At 34.2% G+C, this 22,089-nt stretch overlaps 1 protein-coding gene and 1 long non-coding RNA gene across 3 annotated transcripts; both read left to right on the top strand.

Annotated features, from left to right (window-relative positions):
* The first annotated feature begins 1,343 nt into the window (after window positions 1-1,343).
* On the top strand, window positions 1,344-5,784 carry LOC105174367 (uncharacterized). Of its 2 annotated transcripts, XM_011096444.3 has the most exons (3): window positions 1,351-1,574; window positions 2,110-2,172; window positions 5,512-5,784. In XM_011096444.3, the coding sequence occupies exons 1-3, from the start codon at window positions 1,455-1,457 to the stop codon at window positions 5,683-5,685; spliced, it is 357 nt and encodes a 118-aa protein (XP_011094746.1). In that variant the 5' UTR covers window positions 1,351-1,454; the 3' UTR covers window positions 5,686-5,784. The 2 variants fall into 2 exon arrangements, 1 of the variants encoding a protein (XP_011094746.1); XR_016062735.1 differs by lacking the exon at window positions 2,110-2,172 and having other exon boundaries at window positions 1,344-1,574.
* A 5,835-nt stretch (window positions 5,785-11,619) lies between these two features.
* LOC148785134 (uncharacterized) lies at window positions 11,620-16,170 on the top strand. The gene is made up of 4 exons (XR_016062737.1): window positions 11,620-11,810; window positions 12,114-12,310; window positions 13,029-13,156; window positions 15,927-16,170. It is a non-coding gene; the product is annotated as an uncharacterized LOC148785134 (long non-coding RNA).
* Window positions 16,171-22,089: the final 5,919 nt, after the last annotated feature.

Raw genomic sequence — 22,089 nt, 5'->3', positions numbered from 1 at the left:
TTTTATGGTGAAATTATCCTTCATACATCTTTACGTGTTAATGCATGTAAGGAGATATATCTTCATCGTTATAAGGGTAGTTTAGTCCGAAAAAATTGTTTGACCTTGAATAAGTCAGTAATAAGTTAATCGCGGGTAAATATAAATTTTTATTTAGTTTTTTTATTTTTTATAAATATCAGCAAATTCAGTAAATTTTAACCAACATAGGAATTTATTTGTTAAACAAAAGTAGGTATGTAAATGAGTCAAGCTCAATTTTTTCTTTTTTTTAGCTCAAGCTGAGCAAGCCTTCTGTTCAATTGGTTGAACTCGAGCTCGAGCGCACCCTGCTTTAGTTATTGTAATTTAAACACATTTATTTAACAATTTAAGTTCATTTTTTGGTAATCAACTACCATTTACAAAAACAAACAAGTCTTACCAAATTCATAAAATCAATTGAAAACACAAAAGTATGGAAAATATATATACATCACATTATCGAAATACTTGCACATAATTTTAAAGTTATTAATATTAATAAAAAAATAAAGATAAGCTATTTTTTAAAAGTTATTGATCTTATTATTTACAAAAAAATAAAATAAAATTAAGAGACAAATTTATTAAACCAAAATACAAAATAATGATTGATCTCATTATATATTTATAGTAAAATAATAATTAAAATAATTAAAATTGTTCAACAACAACAATAAGAATCATCAAATTCTGATATAAATTTATAAGTAATAAAATATATCGCATAATGCATATTATGTATTTTGATATAAATATAAAAATCTAGAAGTTAATTGTTAGGACTTGTTAATTTAAAAAAATATAAGAGATGACAAATAGATATTAAAATATAATATAAAATTTATATGTCATATTAAATAATTATTTTAAAAAAATATTAAAATTAATCTAAATTATTGATTAAACTTGTTTTTGTATAAAGATTAGACGTATGAATAAAAGTACCATAGGTTATTATTATCTAAAATAAAATATATGAATTGATTAATAATTATAATATATAATCAATTTTGAACATAAAATTGATAAAGTAGTAAATATGTAATTAAATATATAAAAATTTTAAAAAATAAAAATAGACATCCCTAGTTTCTACTAAAAAGATTATGATTTTTGAATTAGAAACGAGTTGATAATTAAAAATTAACAAAATTTAATTAGCAAATAGAGTTTGTAAAGCCTGACACAAAAAACCTAACGGATTTGTTTTAATAATTAATTAATAATTTGTCTAATGACAAAATAATCAACGGTAAAAAAAGAAAAATATAACCGTTAATGATTTATTATTAAGTTGAAAAAAATATTAATAGTTGGAAAGTGACCGTTGAAGCAGGAAAAATTAGTCCGTTGGAGTTCACCCCTCTGTAAACCTCCTCCTTTCCTCGCTCATTGAGAGGGTAGAGAGAAGATGCCTCTGGGAGAGCGATATGGCTGAGACAAGAGCGAATCTCGGTGCTGCGGCGCCCCAGATGGAGGTCGACGACGACATGCCGAACCTTCTCTCCTTCAACATCCACGGCGGCTTCGAATTTGTCCTCGCTACTGTGGTCAGTTTATTCATTGTCGACTCTTTTTTGGTTTATATGTTGTGCTTCTGTGGTTTGATTTTTGTTGTCTTGGCATTTTGGTTCCTGAAAGTCACACACGAAAGTATTGATTGTTTGGGTCAACTCATTGTGTTACTTGATGTTGTCAGGCACAAGATGATTTTTGTATGAATTTCCACAACCATTAGATGTCAGACACTTTCATTTTATGCTCGGGTGACTAATTTCCTTATCTTAGTTAATATTTTTCCCTTATTCTTTTGTCAGATCATTTTTGGACATGATTTCGTTCATTTTCAAACCTTGATTAACTTCAACTGTTCAACAGGTTCTTCCTTTTAAAAAATGTTCATTGTCATTGTGTTGAATTTCTCCTATTTCTTGTTTGTATGTTGGTGTGATTCTCTGTTACTTTCTTCTTTGGTTAAAGACATGTTTACACTGAACAAATTGTTGTGAATTAAATATGACATTGTTGGTCATTGTGGATTTGTGACAAAAATGGAGGCGAAATTTTACTATTTTTTATTTTCAGGCTCTAATTCTTCAAGAACTTCTGGGGAAAATGAAGATGATGACACTTTCATTCTATGCTCGGGTGACTAATTTCCTTATTTTAGTTAATATTTTTCTCTTATTCTTAATGCCAAGCATATTCACTTGAATTCATGATATGTGCTCTTTATTGAAATTGATGGTAGGTCGCAGGCTATAGATAGACTTGAATTCTGATCCTCCTGGAATGGGGTAGGAAAGAATGTTAAGTTCTAACAACATATAACTGTTGTATGCATAATAGTTCCAAAGTTACCTATCAATTAAGTTCTCTAATAGTTCCATATTTACCATTGTGGTTACAATGGTACAGTGATTTTCTTTCTCTATGAGTGGTTTGTGGTATTTTTCTCAAAATACCTGAACTAGTTAATCTTGGTTCATATAGGACTTTGGTTCTGATTAATTTTGGCTTTGTTGTCTATATGTGACCTGTTACTAGCAAATATACTAATGTTTGTTGGTTAGACCATGTGGATGGTCTAAGACAATCTAGAGTGAGATTACTGCTTGAAGCTAATGGGAACTCTTGTTGTGATATCTTGACGTTGATCAGTGACAGTGACACCAAGTGCATTTTAGGAGCCGTGGGTAACCTTTCGTTTTCTTACTATTATCTTTATAACCAATCAGATTGTCCTATCTCCTCTCTCTCTCTCTCTCTCTCTCTCTCTATTTATATATATATAAATTCACTGTAATGTAAGTGCCTTCCACCTGCTCTCCTTTACTTCAAGTTCAGCTTGAGTTTAGTATCTTCTTAAATCATTATTAGCTTGTGATCGATGAACAGTATTTTAATTCTTAGTGCATCTGGAGAGCTCTCTTGGTTATTAAGTATTTCTGCTCTGTTGCTTATGTGTGCATCTAGAAAACTTTAATTGTTATGAAGTATTTTTGCTTTGTTTCTTATGCCCTTGCATCATGGTAGTATGTTGTTTATGGAGTATTATTGCTATGTTGCTTATGCCCTTTTACTGGAGAACTCTATGAGCTATGGTTTATGTCACAGGTTCCACTGTGGAACCCGAATGATTATCTATGTTCTTTTGTCATATTCAAGTTGCTTTCACAATCCTATCTTAGTGCATTTTATAGCATGCGGAGGCAATATTTGATTTTCTTTGCCCATAACACATATAGCATACAATTATAAACTGGAATCAACTTATTTGAAAAATCATTTTTTAGTACCATGTGTCACAAGCATTTTATTTGATTGTATATATACTCGCTTCTTGTAAGATTAAGGGCCTCAGCTTGAATTTGGTTTGTCAATTTTGTGCAAACTAAAGTAATCACATATTCTTAAGTGTTGTGTGGAAATCAAAAGGTTAAGTAGGAAAACACTCAACTGAAACACACATTGGCCGCTACAATAATGCATTTTGACAACATTTAGAGCCTAATGGTAACCGTTGTATCTATGGTTTTCTCTCGACTTGTTTTTCTATCAGAAAAGTGATCCTTGTTCCTTTCCATCCTACTTTGTCGACTTTTCTCCCACATTTGAAAATCTAGAAAATGTTGAACCATTGTTTTTACAATTTGTAAACTTCAAAACCTAAACCCCTGCTGTGATTCTATGAAGTGCCCTCATTCTCACTGTTGTAATTTGGAAGAAACAGGAATATATATGTTTTAAGGCTCCTAAGAATATGAAAGATGCATGTGTAGAGTTGAATGCCAATGGGAAGAACTAAACTTCATTCTTTTTGTAGATTTGCTCGTGGTTTATTCATTTTGTGGGGTTCTTTTCATGGGTTTGCTTTATAATTTTTTGACGCCATTTATTTATCATTTTGTATGGATGTACAGAAAATCATGTTGTCATGTTCTTTGGCATCTTCACTTTTACAGGTGTATCGTAGAAAAATTTGTTAGAAGTTCTTTACCATACAATCATATGCTATTTATTTGTGATCTTCGATAATGGAACATTATGCCAAAATATAGGATGTTTGTCTACATGCCACTTTTAATTTTTTTTAAAGGAATTTGAGAACTCTTTCTTCAATATTATGTCTCAAATTTGAGAAATGTTTTCTAAAGAAACATGCAGTTTTGATAACTAAATAATCTTATGTTTACAAATTTATTTTTCTTGTTAAATGCCTTCATTTTCTAAAACATGTACTTACCACAAGTGTTTTACTGTCTCTCTCTTTTTCTTTTTTGGGCTTTCCTTTTGTCTAAAACATGCTTCAATGAATTGATATTCTTTTGATAAACTTTTTTCTTTTCAAATCAGCTTCTAGTGCACAAACTTTTGTATCCAGAATTTTGTATAAAAAACCTACTCAATAATTGGTAGTTTTTGAGATACATTCATTTAATTGCTTTTGGATAAATGCTTCAGAATTACTTCGAAAATCCCTATTCAATTTTTTTTTTGTTTATAAAAAAGCAGTTTTTATAATTTCAAAAAAGCAATTCATCTGACCTTTTCACTATAAATTGATGAATTCCTCACATTTTGAAGATTGAATGTAAGTTTTTTCAGTTATGAGAACACTTGAAAAATGATGTATTAATTATGATGATTTTTTCAATACAAATGCACAACATTCGAGAAATAAATGAATCAAATTGGCATGTAGACAACTGTCAATATTTTAGTATGTGATGTTTCATTAACGAAGTTCACAAATAAATAAGTTGTGTTTTGTATGATAATGATTTTCCAACAAACTTTATTGTGATACACCTGTACAAGTCAAATGTCAATAACATGACATGATATGATATTTTGTAAAATTTGTACAAAATTTTAAATACATGATGTTAAAGAGTTCTGCAAAAGCAAACCCTTAAAACAAATCCAACATATTGAATAAATTAGGAACAAATTTGCCAAGAGGTTGGAGTATTGTTCTCGAAAGAGGTATTCTTCTCAATTTGCATCCATCGTATTCTCGGAGGCTTAAAAAATTCATGTACCTGTTCTTTTCAAATTAGAATAGTGAGAACTTGGACATTTTATAGGAATCAAAGCAGACTTTTGGGTTTTGAAGAGTACAAATGAAAATACAATGGCTTTTCAACTTTTTGGATTTTCAAATAAGGGAGAAGTTGACAAAGGGGAAACATATAGGAACATTGATCACTTTCTCTGTTAGAAAAAGAGGGAGAGAGAGCAACAACGTAGATACATAAGTTGCCATTTGGGTTTGAATTTTGTTGAAGTACATTGTGTGTTTAGTAGAGTAATTAAATTTTCTACATTAACCTTAGATGTCCACACAACTCTTGGGGGTATGAGGTTATTTAGGCAAGCACGCGTGACAAATCAGTGACGGGTTTTGAGTCCCTCGACCTTAATGAACGAGTATAGATAGATTGCACATGTTTCTCATTCTTTGCCTTTTGTTTTTCTTTTCAGGCTTACATGATGACATTTAATATGATACGACTGAAGATGATCTCGATACAAGAAAATATATGTCGAGGAACAACGCTGATGAAGATGATCTCAGCACAAGAAAAGACCTTTTCTGTTGAAGATGATCGTGACAAGAGTCCAAGGACATTTGTAGCTCTCTGTTGTAGAGGCTAGTCTTGCCTATTGTAAATTAGAATACTAATGTAAAGACTATTTTTTTAGTCAAGGAAATAAAAGTTTTGATTAAAAGATTTTGATCAAAAGATTTTGATATTTGTTACTTCAAAACTTGTTTATGGGGAACATAGTATTGAAAATGGATTCGAAATTGAATGCAACACAAACACCAAACCTGTAATATAATCATCATTTTTTCCTCCGAAAATACACAAGTAAGCATCAAGAAAAGAAAAAAACAATGGAGGACATAATGGAAAACACAATTTATGGCGCTTTTATTTGTGGCTGACTGTTGGCGTTATAATTGAGCTTGTTGATGGAGTTCCAAATTAATCAATTTTAGGTCCATCAGAGTATGATTCCTTCGTTTCGACACAATGTTGCCAAACCAAGCTGCCTTCAATTCCTCCACTTCTTGCAATACTATTACTCTAAATGGCATCGATGAATGAACCTCTTGATGCTATGATTGTGTTAGGTATCAATCTCCAAAAACCGAATCAAGCCCAAAGAACAAAAACAGGCCCATCAATTATTACAAATTTTGATAGGGTTTCAAAACCCTTTATACAACAATTTTATAGAATAAAAATAAAGTTCTATAGAAGTACAGAACTAAAAATACAGTAAGTATTAAAACAAAAAGCGAAAAGGTAGGAGATCGCAATGGTTTACAGGAATAAGGCTCAAAAGGGCAGATCCAATCAGTAAATGTAAATCCAAAAGCCACTAACGCCACAACCCATGCTCACGGTTGTTTGGAATCACAGAGCCACAAAGGCACCAAAACTACCACAAACGCTATTATATTAACCTAGGGCCACAAAGGCTTAGATTCACAAGATCATTCAACCACTAAAGCTTGTCCGCGAAGAACTTTAAGGAACACAGAAGGAGATTAGAGAGAGGATAAGGGTTTCAAGTTTTGGTAACAAACTAGACTAAAGCCAACTATAGATAAAGGAAGAATCCATTTAATACTTGAAGAAGATCAAGGATAAATGGCGATGAAGAGAAATAAAAAAAACGGCGAAAGAGTCCCAATATCAGAGAGAAGAAGAGTGAGAGAAAAAATTGAGAGAAATAATGCTTCAAGAAAGGGATTAGGGTTATGACAGAGAGAGGAAGAGACAGACCTATTTAAAAAAGGAAGGAAGCGGGTCGACCTAATGGGCCGGGTTAGGGGAATGGGCTAGGGCAAGGAGAAATGGGTCAAGCATCATAAAGCAAACCAATCCTAGCCATCCAGTGAGATGGGTTGGGCCCAAGGGATTTGGGCCACATGACTTTTTGCTATGTGAAAACATTGTGACTTTTTGCTTTAAGAAACCAATTTCTTTTAGTAACCCTTCAAGCCAAATGACTTCCTTAAAAGCTTATGTGGTAGCATATATTCAACTTTTGTTGTAGATAATGCAACAATATGGTGAAGTTGAGATTTTCAACTAACGTATGCACCACATAAGGTAAATACATAAGAAGTAGTAGGTTTCCTACTATTCCTTTCATTTACATAATTAGAGTCAACAAATTCGACTAAGTTCACACCTTCAGCACACTTAGTAAATTTTATCCTAGCATTCATAGAACCATTCAAGTATCTTAGCAGCCATTTAAGAGCCTCCCAATGATGAAAACCGCATTTGATTTATATTTACTTTGACAACTATCTGCATAGGCAATATCAAGTCTAGTGCTAACCATTAAGTACATTATAGATCCAATAGCATTTGAATAAGGGGTCTTTTGCATGTGTTTCTTTTTAGAATCATTTTTAGGACTTTGATTTTTACTAAGTTAAAAATGAGCACCTAAAGGAACAGAAGTGAGTTTGGAATTTATCATTGAAAATTTTTCTAACAATGATTTGACATAGGATTTTTGGTTGTAGAGCTGTTCCTATCTCTTTCAATGGTCATTCCTAAAATTTTCTTGGCATTTTCTAAATCTTTCATTTCAAAGTTTTTCACAAATTGCATTGCAAATCCTTAATCATATTTATGCTAGGGCTAGTAATTAGCATATCATCAAAATAGAGCACAAGAAAAATAAGGATATGATTGTCATATTTGAAGAATGGACAATGATCATAAGTACTTGTAGAACCCCCTACTCACTACATTTAATTATCACTATTTCATCATTTACTTAATAACAACTCATTCTAAAAGTAATTTCTTTTCAACCCGTAAAATAAATTCTATTTTATCAATATAATATATAGATATTACAATAGATAATAGATATCGCCAAAAGTTTATATTTACCCTCACTAGATGTCCTCATATACATAACTTCAAAGGAAAATAGCGTAACAACAGACAATACAAAATTTTAAACACAAACCTGACAAAATATATTACATGACAAATTTTAAACATAAACCATTGACTATCTTCCTAACTAGGTAACCATCATCTTTTATTTCAATTCACAACAGCACTATGCTTAACATTCATAAATATATAAATTTATTGCAAATTGTGAACATCTATTAATCTCAACTATAAAATATTTTTATGTATTTCAATTGCATTATTTCAGATAATGGATACTTTTTTATAATTTTAAATTATTCGGTATGATTTCTTTTTGGTACATTTCACTAATTATATTACTACTAAACTAATCAATAGTTTATATTTATAATAATAAATTAAAATACCTCTGCCTCACTAGCCTTTCTATCTCGTCCTTTAATTGATAACACCCCTACGTGTCACGACCTTTATCCTTATGAAACCTACAATACATGTTGGAAAACTTTTTAGCAGGTGTGTCAATTATTTCTAACTCACTGTATTATGCATAAAACGTATTATTCTCCATGCATAAACCTTTGTATTCTACGTGGATTAATTATCTGTGCCAGCCACTTATTGATAGAGAAACAACCTCTCCCCAGTCTAACAGAATTGCATGTACAATTTCCAGTTCACTGCAACGCTTAGAAATCAATCATCAACTCAAACGGCATACCCGTTGAGCTTGAAACAGTTATTCTCCCTACCCAGAGAACTTCATTATTCGGTCATTAGTTTAAAATTCAAAGGTACAAGGAACAAAAAGATGGTGTTTGTTCCAGGACACAGTAGTAGTGACGCTATATCGTCGTGTCATTTTCTTGTTTCTGTCTGTCTTTTGCGTTTCGTGTCGGTCGTCGTCGTAGCTTTGCAGCTGCTTGCCTGAACATCCTCACAATGTGATGAAATACCTGGATTTTGATCTGACCCCTTCTAGGTGGAAGAACAGCATTCTTCTTGGACTTGGAGCCCTTATTATCAAGTACTTGTGTCGTAGCCATTTCCTAGTTTTACCTGATTACTAGAAACAGGAGAGCATATTAGCATGGTTCCAGGATTCCAGGACTGGAATATGAATGAACAATCTGAACAAGAACAACCTAAGATCATACCTGAGTTGTAGGGAACACAGCGACTTGCACTTGTAACAAATCGCCGTACGCAAGAAGCATTCAAGACAGGGTAGAAGCTCAATTTATAATGTAAGCAAAGATCGCCACGGACAAGTCAATGACAGATACCGATTCAAAAGGGAAAGGATAGTATCAAACCACGACACGTTAAATCTCAAAATACCGAATATGGATTATTGACCTCATGACTTCTTTTTAGACTTCTTTATTCATTCACTTTTCACTCCATTCAAACTCAATGTTCCCCATGACAAGGATGTCTGGAAAAGACCAGGTCCCCTATAGGGAGCAGAAGCGGGGACGTTCACCGAATTGGTACCCTCTGGCGAAGACACAACTCGAAGATTCTGATTTCCATGCAAAACTCAGGAGACATAAAGAGAAATGAATGCAGTAAGGTAAGATTATGAAAAATTCCCAGGTACAACATATACTTTGTGTTTATGTTGATGGGTCAACCTCTCTAAATAGTGGCAACTTTGAATGCCTTGGATTACAGCTCACATACTTCTCAATGTCTTTTTGCCCTCTCCCAATCTAATGATAAAGCAATGCAAGAAAGCATTTCCCTAGTCTCCCATTTCAATTGGTTGACTACTGCAGTTGAAGGGTTTTTGTTTATCAATGTGTTTTAAAAATTCTGTAAAATAAACCCTCTTATTATGAGAATAGGCTAAATATGCGTGCCACGCACGCTTACTTGGAGGCCAATATGTGTGCCACGCAGGCTTCAAGGATCACCATGTATATGAGGATTGGGCCAGCTACAAGTGTTTGGACCGAGCGTGTTTGGCCATGTAACCTGGGTTTCTTTCCTCGTCATGGGCATACGAAGGTGAGGCGTCTGGGCTTCTTATTTCGTTTTTTGGCCTAATTATGCTGGGCCATACCCATCATTTATTTATAAGTATTATAGGGTTAAGATAACTAATAACAAATATATTTTGTTATAGTGGATATTAAATATAATAGTAAAATTTATATACACTATATTAAACATCTATTTGCAAAAAAAATTATCAAAACGTAATACATTGTAGTTAAGTTTATTTTCAGATAATATAAACCAAAATACCATATTTTTAATATCATCTAAAACTAAACTATGACATATTGACTAACAATTCTTATATATGGTGAATTTTGAAATAAATGCATTTTGTTGTAGTGGATATTGAAATCAAAGGGATTATATTAAATAGTTATTTATAAAAAAATATCAAAAACTGAATTGTTCATTAAGCTCGTTGTTTTGAGATAATATAAACTAACATACCATATTTTAATATCATCTAAACCTAAAATATAAGAGATTGACATAATTCTAATATATAGTGGATAAATGAATTTTTGTTTTAGTGGATATTGAAATTATAGCGATAAAATTTCATACGCATTATATTAAATATTTATTAAAAAAATATATCAAAATATACTAATTGTTGGTTAAGCTTGTTTTTAGATAAAATAAAGCAAAATACCATACTTTAATATCATCCAAAATTAAAATATGGTATATTGACTAACAATTATAATATGTGGTGAAAATTTTGAAATATAAGCATTTTGTCGTAGTGGATGTTGAAATTAAAATGGTAAAAATTTATAAGAATCACATTAAATATTTATATACAAAAAAGTTCATGAGAATGTACTAACTTATTGATTAAGTTTAACTTTGGATAATATAAACTAAAATATCATATTTTAATATCATCTAAAATTAAAATATGAGATTTTTAATTATATATTGCAGTAAGAAATGAATGATAACTATTTATTGAAAATAAAATTTAGTTAGTATTTAGTTATAGTAGCACACGTAGCAAATAGTTCACTGTTCTTTGTATTTATCCAAAAAAAAATTATTTTATTCATAACCCAAATATTCACTTTACCATCATTTTGAGGATTTTTGTAATTTAGATTTCATTATTTTATGATTTTAATATATTAATTTATATTTTATAATATATCATTCGACTACTATAATTCACACGATTGTTAGATATGATCGGTTAAAATTTTTAATCTAGAGATAATAAAATGAATCATTGAAACTATCCACTTAAGCGTCACGCATCCGTAAATGTGGTCAACCTAAATAAGTTTTATTATGCCAAATAGAATATACTGTATTTTTTATATTAAAATAAAAAATTATTAAATTTCATCCAAAAGAGATTTTAGCAATATTATCTAACGGCTTTTGGATAAAGAATTAAAAATATTGAATTTATCAGAAAGAATCTGATCTATATTATCTAACAAGTTTTTTAAGATACACAATAAAAAATATTAATATTTGTACAAAAAATTCTAATTAATATCATATTCTTTATTGTTTGTTTAAGTACAAAAAAATATGTATATTCAATATCTATTTTTTCAATTGGATAACAATTTAAATTTCCAAGCAAGAAGGTTAATTTTGTTATTTTAGATCAAAAAAGAAAAAAAAATTGTTACCGTTAGAATTTCATACCGTTGCCACCTCATACTAAAAGGCACTCCTCACCTTCTCAAGGCAGCCCCTCCTCTCCTCCCCCAACCGCTACTTCTACTGTAACAGCGGCATCAGTCGTCTTCTTAGGCAGCCACCTCCGCCGTCCGCCGTTCTCGTCCTGCGACCGCCAATCTCGTGTGCCGACCACCATTTGGCCTCCGTCTCTTATCTCTTCAGGTAATTCTTGAAATTCATCAACTCAAATCAAACGAGTTCGTTTAATTTCTTACATCAATGGTTTATGAAATATTTAATTTGAATAATTCTTAAAGATCACCGACTTAGATTACACGGTCTTTTGTATATTCTTGATTTTTTTCTTGGAAGGTTTCGGCCAATTGTTCCAAGGGCTCTCTTATAATTACTTCAATAAGCATGAGTTCACAAAAGTATTCCATTGTACCACAAATTTGTTCAATCCGGCTTTACCCAAGATTCATGAGGATAATTTTAACCAAAGAATTGTTGCCATTTTTCCAGGAATTGCAAGAGTCAAAAAAAGACAGTGTTGCACTTTCAATGTGGAGTGGAGCAGCAGTGGCAAAACCTGGTTCGAAGCTGTTGTGCGAGACAAGGGTTGAGGGAGTTGCAAACAAGGATGCCGGTGTAGACATTGATGAGGAGAACAGCCAAGATGGCTCCCCGAATTGGAGATTTTGGAGGGCTCTTCCCTTTGGGTATGGTTGTTTTTTCATATGACTATAATCTGTTGGTGCTTCTATGCTTTTGGTCACTAGAATGGATAAAATGCTTTTGTTGTCTATATATTCTGCTTTTGACCTTCTATAAGTTATGGCATGAAGAGAAAAAGGAGGAAAAAGAAACTCAACACTCTTGATTTTTGTAGACTTCCTTCCATGTTTCTTTGCTCTCCATCTCGAGGGATATTTAGATTTTATTCTCATGTCCTTTTGCTGAGCGTCTCTGTAAAGTTGGGGCTTCATAATTGTTTATCGTAGTTTTGAGATACAATATTTGAACAGGGTTTAGGATCTTTGTGTGATGTGTTGGTCGATTGTCCTCAATTATTTTTGTTTGTACCACCTTGTTTAATTTTACGGAGGAACACAGTTGTTTCGGGGGTTCTCGTTTCTATGTTCTCAAATGTTCTTGCATTTGGACATCCGATATTGTACAACAGTCAACAATTATGTTCAGAGTTTGACCCCAAAAAACTGCTGCAATTGAACTTTCGACCTTCACCTTTTGATCAAATTTCAGCTGGTAGAAATTAGTAGATTTTTTCTGTAAATTTTCACCAAAAATGCATGTATATCTCGACTCTTCAAATACGAAAAATAATTTCATCTAGTCTTTCTTTTGTCTTTTTGATTTTGATTTGGTGGTCCTTCCCTTCTTGTAATGGGATTTAATCACATTTGTATGCTTTCACAGTGGATTCCCATTTGGTGGTTGATAGTTGAAACCAAACTTGAGACTGCAACTTTGGCCTTAATCAGACTGCAATTTTGATTTCGTAGTTCTCTCTTAATCAGACTATTGGCCTTGAATTGGTAAGAGAGGTTAGTGATGTTTTCTCCTTTGCTACAACTTTGGTTTGGAAAAGGTTTGGCTTTGATCGGGAAGAGCAGTAAGTTACTAATTTGTCTTAACTGCTATTATCTTTTTCCAGTCAATTTCTCCTATCTCCTGTCGTAATGCATATATGTTATTCACTGAAATTTAAGTGCCAGCTATAAACTCTCTGCTACTCCAATTTGATCTCATCTCAAAATTTCTCGTTTTCTTCTATGTCTTGGTTTATTCGTAGTTCTCTCTTAATGCAAAGTACAAGGAGAAAGGGCTGATTGAATTGTGATGTCATATTATTTATTAGCAATTATTTTATTTGCAAGCTTATTGTTAGCAATATTGTCATTGTCTATGTCTTACTAGTGCCATTAAACTTGTGAATTGTCTAGCATGTTTCAAGTCCCAAAAAGCATCAGTTAGATATGACGAGCCATCATTAGAAAATTCAGAAAGTATGTATTATGCAATCAAACATGTAGCATGCATATATTTGATTCTATAAGTGAAGCGCATTAGTTAGTATTATAGGTTATGTGTACTCGTTTATTAAAGGTTGAAGGCGCTACAATTTGAATTTGGTTTTGCAAATTCTGTGTTACCGGAAAACGTCATATTGTTAAAAACTGTGTGGGAATCAAAAGGGTTGAATAGGATTTAAAACACTCAATTGGGACACATTTTGGCCGCTAAAAGTATGCTTTTTGATGATATTTTAGAACCTATTGTTAACTTATGTATCTTCATATTCCTCTCTTCAAATTTCTAACCAAAAAGAGACCAATGTCCTTATCAGTTTTTTCTTGCCGACTTTTCTCCCATATTTTGAAATCAAGGAGGCTGAAACCATTGAATTTATGCTTTGTAAACTTCAAATCCAAATTTTGTGCGCTGATTTCTTTGAAAAACTCACGTGACCATCATTTTAACTCGGAAAGAATAGGATTGTGAATGTTTGGGGCAGTTGAAATGTGAATGGTGCAAGTATAGAGTTGAGACCTAAATTGGAGAACAAATCTCCCTCTTTTTTGTAAATTTATTCTTGGTTAATTCGTTGTGTTGGGTTTTCTTCATGAGCTTGTTTTGAAACTTTTTGTTGTTATACATTTAAAATTATTGTATGAATTTACAGAAATCATGTTGGTTCGTGTTAACATCTTATGTTTGCAGGTGTACCACTGAAAAATATCGAAAAATCTATATTATCCAACCATGAGTTATTTTATTTTGTGGACTTTGGGAAATTAAATACTATGCTAAAGTGTAGACCGGTTGTCTAGATGCCAATCAATTTTTTTTAAGAAGATTTCATGAATTTTGTGAATATACGTAATCTCAAACGTTTGATAAATGTTTTTTAATGAACAAATTAGTACTAGATATGAGAATTTTTTTAGTTTTATTGAGTAATTAACCATAGTATATTTCTAAAAAAAATGTTTTCTTTTTTATTCTTTTACTAAGATTTGTTTTCTCTTGTCAAGTGCTTTATCAACTCATGTTTTCAAAATCAGTATGGAATGCACCAATTTCTCTAAGAAAAATTTACAAAGTTTGAACATTTTGGTCAGTTTTAACAAGTATATAGATGTATTTCATTTCCTTTTTTTTGTGGATAAGTGCCTAAAAAAGTCACATGTTTTTATTTTCAAAGAAAATCATTAATTGATTTTGATTGTCATTTAAAGAAGTTTTTGTATTCTTGGGAACACTTTGAAGTTTGAAGTGCATTCGATTTATTACTTTTGAACAAATGGATAATTTTTTCTTTAGACTTCCAAAAAAGTGTATAATTAGCTTTGTTGTGATAAATAAGTGAATTGATAATACTTAAAGAAATACATGCATTAACTATATTGCTACTTGCCAAAATGTGGTAACAAATCTTTTAACATGATAGGTGTACAAGTAATTTAAAAATAAACAATGAGATGGCATCTAGACAACCGTTTTACCGTGTAGTGTATGATATTTAATTTCTGAAGTTCAAAAATAAACTAATTTGTGGTTGCGTAGTAGTGATTTTTTGACAAATTTTTCTATGATACACCTACAAAGTTCGGATGTTGATATGGACAAATATGGTGTTTCTGTACAATTTGTACAAAAGTCTTAAATGTATGACAATCAAAAGGTTTTGAAAAAGCAAATTGGATAAAACCTAACATAATGAATAATTTGAGAATAAATTAACAAAAATGGTGGAGGATTAATCTCCCCTTTAGGCATCAACTCCGAACTACCTTGCATTCTTCACATTTTAAACTGGCCTCAGAATTCGTAATCCCATTATTTCCAAGTTAGAATGTTGAGAATGTGAAGGTTTCATAGAAATCACATACACTTTTGGATTTTAAGTATACAAAGAAAAAATGCAATGGTTTCACCCTTTCTTGAATTCTAAAATATGGAAAAAAAATCGGTGAAGAATAACTCGATAGGGACAAAGGTTGCGCCTTGGTTAGAAAAATGGTAGAGAGGAAGCGATAGATACATTAGGTTATCATGTGGTTCTAATTAGTGTCAAAAAGCACATTCTTTTTAGCGGTCAATGCGAAACAATTGAGTGTTTGAATCTCCTACTTCAATCTTTAAATTCCTGCACAGTTTTTAACGAGATGGTGTTATTTTGGCAAGCACATTATCGAAAAACCAAATACAAACTCTAGAGCCATCAATCGTAATAGACGTGTATAGATAGATACATTGCATTTTGCTCTTAACATACTTTTAAATGGCACTGATATTGTTGATTACGTGCAGGGTAATACCAGTGAAGATGATCCCAAATGATACAGTCGTCAACTTGCTTCACAATAACACACTAGCTTTCATGACACACACAAGAGCCTTGTGGTTTCTTTTCCGGGACATCGACATCCATTATACTTTGTTTGTAGTACTTTTGGTCTTCAGTGGAAAAGGCCTTTGTTTAGACTTTTTTGTATTAAAATTACCTATTGCAATTCCTTCAGTATTTAATGGGACGCAACACCAGTTACACTTATTACTACTTCTATTCTCTACTACATGTCCTAATCATAGTCTTGTGACATAGATCTATGATATACTTAAATAGAACTATTTTTATGCATTCCAAAAGAGCACTCGGCTTCCAGTACAACTCCACTTCATTAATCAGAGCAATGCTCTTAGTTCTCAACTTGTATCAAAAGTTTCATTATTCTTTTCCTCTCTAATTTGTTTTTCAAATATTCTCATAAGCAACGCTCGTAATTTTGCTATTTAAAACCAGAACCTAGAGGTTTCAGATTACGAACCTCTTCAATACATTCAATTAGAGGGTGCAGATATACTCTTAAGGAGAGAAATCGAAAATGGACTGAGTTGCCGCAATGTAAATTGTATAATTCCTTAGAATGCATACAGATATGTTGCATCATCGTTGCTGATACCAGTCACATCTGCTACAGCTCCAATCTAAAAGCAATGAAAATGCGAGTGAATCGATCCGAGAATGCGCAATTGGAAGCGGTAAATAAAATTACGTAAATTAAAAGCCGAACATAATAATACCATGATTCCAAGTGGTGTACCCTTGGAGTTGCGGCGCGTTTGATATAGTTAATTACAACAACAATAAAATTAAACGGTGCTTATGGTAAAATTAAAAATGAGAAGTGCAAGAAACGTAAATCAAGAATTGCCTTTGATTGATTTACTTTGAACCTCCTTCATTTGAGCCGTTTACGTGAGACTTCAACGTTAAAGTCCTTTAAAGACGCATCCACACCACACCTGAATATGAGATCCCTTAATTCAATTTGCTAGAAAAGAATTAAGGAGAAAAAGAATAAACCTTGGAGAGGGGCGTCGGACGGATGTTCTAGGGTAGAAAAATTATTTTTGTGTTGTGTGGTTTCATTAGTTATTACAAGTAACTAATATACACACACATATATATATATATATATACCTTGAATGGACTCATAATTTGTATAAAAGTATTAAATGTACGACAATCAAAAAATTTTGCAAAAGCAAATTGGATAAATCCTAATATAATGAATAATTTAAGAATAAATTAGCAAAAACAGTGGAGGATTATCTCCCCTTTATGCGTCAACTCCGAACTACCTTGCATTGTTCACATTTTAAACTGGCCTCAAAATTCATAATCCCGTTACTTTCAAGTTAGAATGTTGAGAATGTGAAGGTTTCACAGAAAATCACATACATTTTGGATTTGAAGTATACAAAGAAAAAATGCAATGATTTCACACTTTCTTAAATTTCAAAATATAGGAGAAATCGGTGGAGAATAACTAGATAGGGACAAAGATTGCGTCTTTGGTTAGAAAAATGGTAGAGAGGAAGCGATAGATACATTAGGTTATCACGTGGTTCTAAATAGTGTCAAAAAGCACATTCTTTTTAGCGGTCAATGTGAAAAAATTAAGTGTTTGAATCTTCTACTTCAATCTTTAAATTGACGAGATGATGTTATTTAGGCAAGCACATAATTGAGAAACCAAATACAAACTCTAGAACCGTCAATCATAATAGACGCGTATAGATAGATTGCATGCTATACGTTATGCATTTTGCTCTTTACATATCTTGAAATGATACTGATATTGTTTGATTATATGCAGGTTAATGCTAGGGAACATGACCCGTCAAGTGTTAGCCAAATGATACAGTCGTCAAATTGAGGCACTTAACACGACACAAGTAACACGTTGCGCTGGATCCAAAGAAGTAGTAGTTGCAAGAAACAAGTAAAGGATAGTGTTGCGCCATCCAAGTGTAGTTGATCTCGTTATGGCTGAGTTCACCACATCAATGATGGTTCACATAATTATTGTGGATTAAGCAAGTGCGAAACCAAATAAATCAATCCTTGGAATTCATAGTTGAATAGCAACCGAGGCGGCCCGTTGTTTAATCAACGAGGAGGAAGTTGATCCTACCGAGGGGGGAAGAAACGGGAAGATTCTTCCCCTTAAGAAGAGGAAAGGGTGGTTTCTCCTTTGCCTCTGTAGTGGGGGATCCTCTGTCCTCAAGGTCATGAGGATAGAGCAGTTGATAAGGGAGTATTTTATTCCTCCTTCCTTTGTAGTCTACACCCTTTCCCCCAAGAGTCGTCCCCACCTTCCTCCCCCTAGTTGCTTCACCTTATTTTCTGCATAGTTTAAATCAGGCATTCGTTTCCCCATCCCCTCTTCCCCAACTCCTTCAAACTTTTTGCCTGTTTCTTCATGATTTTTCGTTTTCATCAATTTCCCACTTCTACCAGTATCTTTGCTCAGTGTTACCGTTTGAAAAGAGTGGAAGCTGGTTTTTCTGTGTTCATGCCTCGTCCTGGAATCTCCTTCCTGCCTTCCCCCCACCCCCCGAAACACTGGAAGAAGAGTTTTTTTTTTTTTTTTTTTATCTTGCCTCTCCCCTTGGTCCTTCCCTGATCATTGATTTCAAGACGTCCTTCCTCCTCTTCAAGTTGGGGAGAGGTCCATTGCACTGACCTCCCTGCTGGACATATTTAAAGGAGGGAGATACCTCCAAGGATGTCGATGTCTGTCTGTCTGAAACTTTTGTTGCTGTGACTTCCAAAGAAAAGAATGAAGGCCTTGCCTGTAGGGAAAAAATTTGAAAATCTAGTGTGGTTTCTAGTTGGAACAATTTACTTCTTTTGCTTACTTTCCTCCATTGAAGATGGAGATGAGAAAGATGCCTATCACGGGTAAATTTAGTAAGGGGAGCCTTTATGGGAAGGCTAGTTGAATGATAAACATAGAGAGGACAAATTTTAAGAGGAGTCCTTCAGGAAACCCATTGTAGGATGTCCTACAGGAGGATATTTTTTAGGGAGAGTCCTTCAAGAGGACTTTATTGCATGATGTGGGGGTGTAGAATGAGGGTATTCTTCATCATGAGTAGTACCTCTTGAGGTTATGAATGTTCCAGGGTCGTGACAATGGTCGTCCTCAGTATCTTCCAATTTCTAAGCACCTCGTCCTATTATGGTTGTGACCTTGAAAGGCCCTTCCCAAGTGAGATCCATTTTTTCTACTGATTTTGATGCATCTACCCTTCGTAATACCAAGTCACCTACTTGGAGGATTCATATTTTTACTTTCTTATTGTGAGTGTTGGTCATAGTGTTTTTATACCCTTGAATCCGAATGAAGGCTTTGTCTCTCAATTCTTCGATGAGGTCCAGATTTTCTCTTAGCAGTTTCCTTTTATTTTATTCTGAAAATGGAGAATTCTGTAAGAGGGCACCCCTAACTCTGCAGGGATGATGGCTTCTGTTCCGTACACTATGGTGAAGGGGTTTTCTCCTGTGGACCCTCTAGGGGTTATGCGATATGCTCATAGGACACTGATTAATTCATTTGTCCAATTTCCCCCGACTCGCTCTAGGTGTCTTTTGATTCCTTGATAAGGATTCGGCTGGTCACTTCTGCTTGGGGGTGGGCTACTGAAGTAGACCTTTATTTGATATGTAAACCCTTACACCATTCTTGTATTATGTGGCCTTGGAACTGTCGATCGTTGTGTAAGATTATTTTTCGTGAGAGCCCAAAACAGCAAAGATATTTTTTCATATGAATTTTCATTACTTCCATTTCTGTTATTTAGGCGAGTTGCTCAGCTTCCACCCACTTGGTGAAGTAGTCAATAGCTTCTAGTAGAAATTTTCTTTGGTTGGGTGCCTTGGGATATGGTCCCACAATGTCTGTCCCCCATTATGTGAAGGGACAAAGTGATAACATAGTCGTAAGGGGCTATGCGGTTTGGTGTGTAAGCAAAGAATGTTTTTGATATTTTTCACATTTGATCACCAGTTGCTTGGCGTCTTGTGTCATGGAGGGCCTTAAATATCCCGCTCGCAGTGCTTTATTGGCAAGCATCCAAGTATCCGTATGTGCTCTGCAGCCACAATGTATTTCTTTCAGGACATGGATCCCTTTGAGTTGAGATAGACATTTAAGCAAATGATGTGTGAAAAACTTCTTACAGAGGACCCCTCTCTACAACAGGAGACGGGATGCTCGGGCCTTAAGTCTCGACAACAATGCTTTGTATTCAACCTCATTGTTCGAGGCCTTGAATCTGAATTTTGGCAGGAATCATCCCACTTCAAGTCTTTCGCTTCGAAGTGTTTTGAAGAAGGGCATGCTTTTTTCTGCTCATGTAGAGATGATTTGGCATGGTGATGCTATCATTCCTGTCAACCTTTGCGCTTTATTGATGTTGGAGGGGACTTTCATATCTAAAATTACCTTGATCTTGATGAGGTCGACTTCCATTCCTCTTTGGGTAACCATGAATCCCAAGAAACGTCATCTCTTCACTCTAAATGCACATTTTCTAGAATTGAGTTTCAGTCAATGCTTTCTTAAGACAATGAATGTTTCCTCTAGGTTCGCTACATGGTCTTGTGTTTCTCTGCTCTTTCAAAGCATGTCGTCTACGTAGATTTCCATGTTCCTTTCAAGTTGGGGGCATAATATGTTTTCCACCAAGCATTGTTAGGTGGCTCCGGCATTTTCAGACCAAACGACATGGCTATATAGTATAAGGTCCGACAGAAGTAATAAAGCTCACTCTTTTTCGGTCTTCAAGAACCAGCATTATCTGATGGAACCCTTGCGAGGCATCCATCATGATTAGAAGTTCACATCCAGGCATGGATGTGCAGCAGGGCTGCATTCTCAAAGCGTAAAAGGTGTTCCTAGGGGTCGGTCGATTCATCATACTTGGTGATAGCAGGAGTACGGCAGTTGGTAGGGAGTTCGTTGGTCATCACAAAATTTGTTAAGGGGATACTCTGTAATTCTTCTCCTGGAACTCCTACTATTTGGTGTTGGACATCTTGGAGGTCTTTCTGGAGGCATTCTAAATGGGCCAGCCATTGCGAAGGAACTCTGACAGATTTGCTTCAGGGAGCCTCTGTACCCCGGAGGAAGGCGCTCCTGTCCCGACTATGTATTCTCCCAAAGGAATTCTTTCTGTCTCTTCTTGAAGGGCGCCTGCTTCCAGCGCGGAGGTTGGGCAATTAGGAACCAATATCACTATTTGTTCTCGTAAGGTTGTTGCGACAGCCTGTTGTGCAGCGCCCAACAAGACTAGGGAGAGTTCCCCTGATGCGGTGAGGGAGGAAATACTCCGTTTTGGGGGATTGACTAATGATTCACCCTAAGAGGCATCATAGAAGCTGGAATATAGGGGCCGGACCCTCCTACTGGCGTTAGGGAGGTTCTTGCAACGACCTAGAGAGGCTGAGTGTTGTCGGGTGTCTCCATAGTCTTTTGCTTATTGCGGTATTACTAGGGGTTTCCATGGCAATTCACGTCTTTAACTCAATTTTCCACAGATGGCACCAATTGATGCATGCGATTTCAGCACCAGCCCAAGTCTTTGGGTCTTGATAGCGAGATCGGACAAACGGAGCGAAAACTTTTAAGAAAGAGAACTTGCAAAATAAAATGTTAGCACTCTAGCGTCCAAATTAGTATTGGATCTGAAGAACAATAGTTCAAAGTGATAAAAAAAAGTTAATGAAATGAAACGTAATGCTGGAAAAGATAAATAAATCGCATTTTGTCAATGCCAGAGAATGATAGCAGAGTGATAACCAATGTTCTGTCTCTTGAAGGTATCCCCCCCTCACCAGGGAACCGATCGTGCTCCATATTCTTGCGGTGAATGGGTAGCATTAGTTGAGATAAGATATGATCAAGTTCTATTTTTAGGGATTATACTGTTGGAACCATTATTTAGGTGAGGGAGAGAGTCCGAGACAGAGAATGACTCCTAGACCGCAAGGAGTCTGCTGTGTGTTAGAGTCCGAGTTCTTGGGGGAGGTCTTCCTGCCACGCACATTCCATGTCAATAGGGGGGGGGGGGGGCTACGTGGAGGGCTAATATATCTGCCACGCAGGCTTCAAGGATCACC

This window comes from Sesamum indicum, linkage group LG11, assembly GCF_026168435.1.
Source record: "Sesamum indicum cultivar Baizhima isolate 11 linkage group LG11, ASM2616843v1, whole genome shotgun sequence".
Taxonomy (NCBI): Eukaryota; Viridiplantae; Streptophyta; class Magnoliopsida; order Lamiales; family Pedaliaceae; genus Sesamum; species Sesamum indicum.
The sequence above is the reverse complement of the archived record's forward strand: the minus strand, read 5'-3'. Positions and strand labels throughout refer to the sequence as shown.

Excerpts from the sequence above, each read along its gene's own strand:
- LOC105174367 (XM_011096444.3), top strand. The coding sequence starts at position 1,455 with ATGGCTGAGACAAGAGCGAATCTCGGTGCTGCGGCGCCCCAGATGGAG. Across the intron at positions 1,575-2,109 it reads AATTTGTCCTCGCTACTGTG|GCTCTAATTCTTCAAGAACT; the intron begins GTCAGTTTATTC and ends TTTTATTTTCAG. Across the intron at positions 2,173-5,511 it reads CACTTTCATTCTATGCTCGG|GCTTACATGATGACATTTAA; the intron begins GTGACTAATTTC and ends TTTTCTTTTCAG.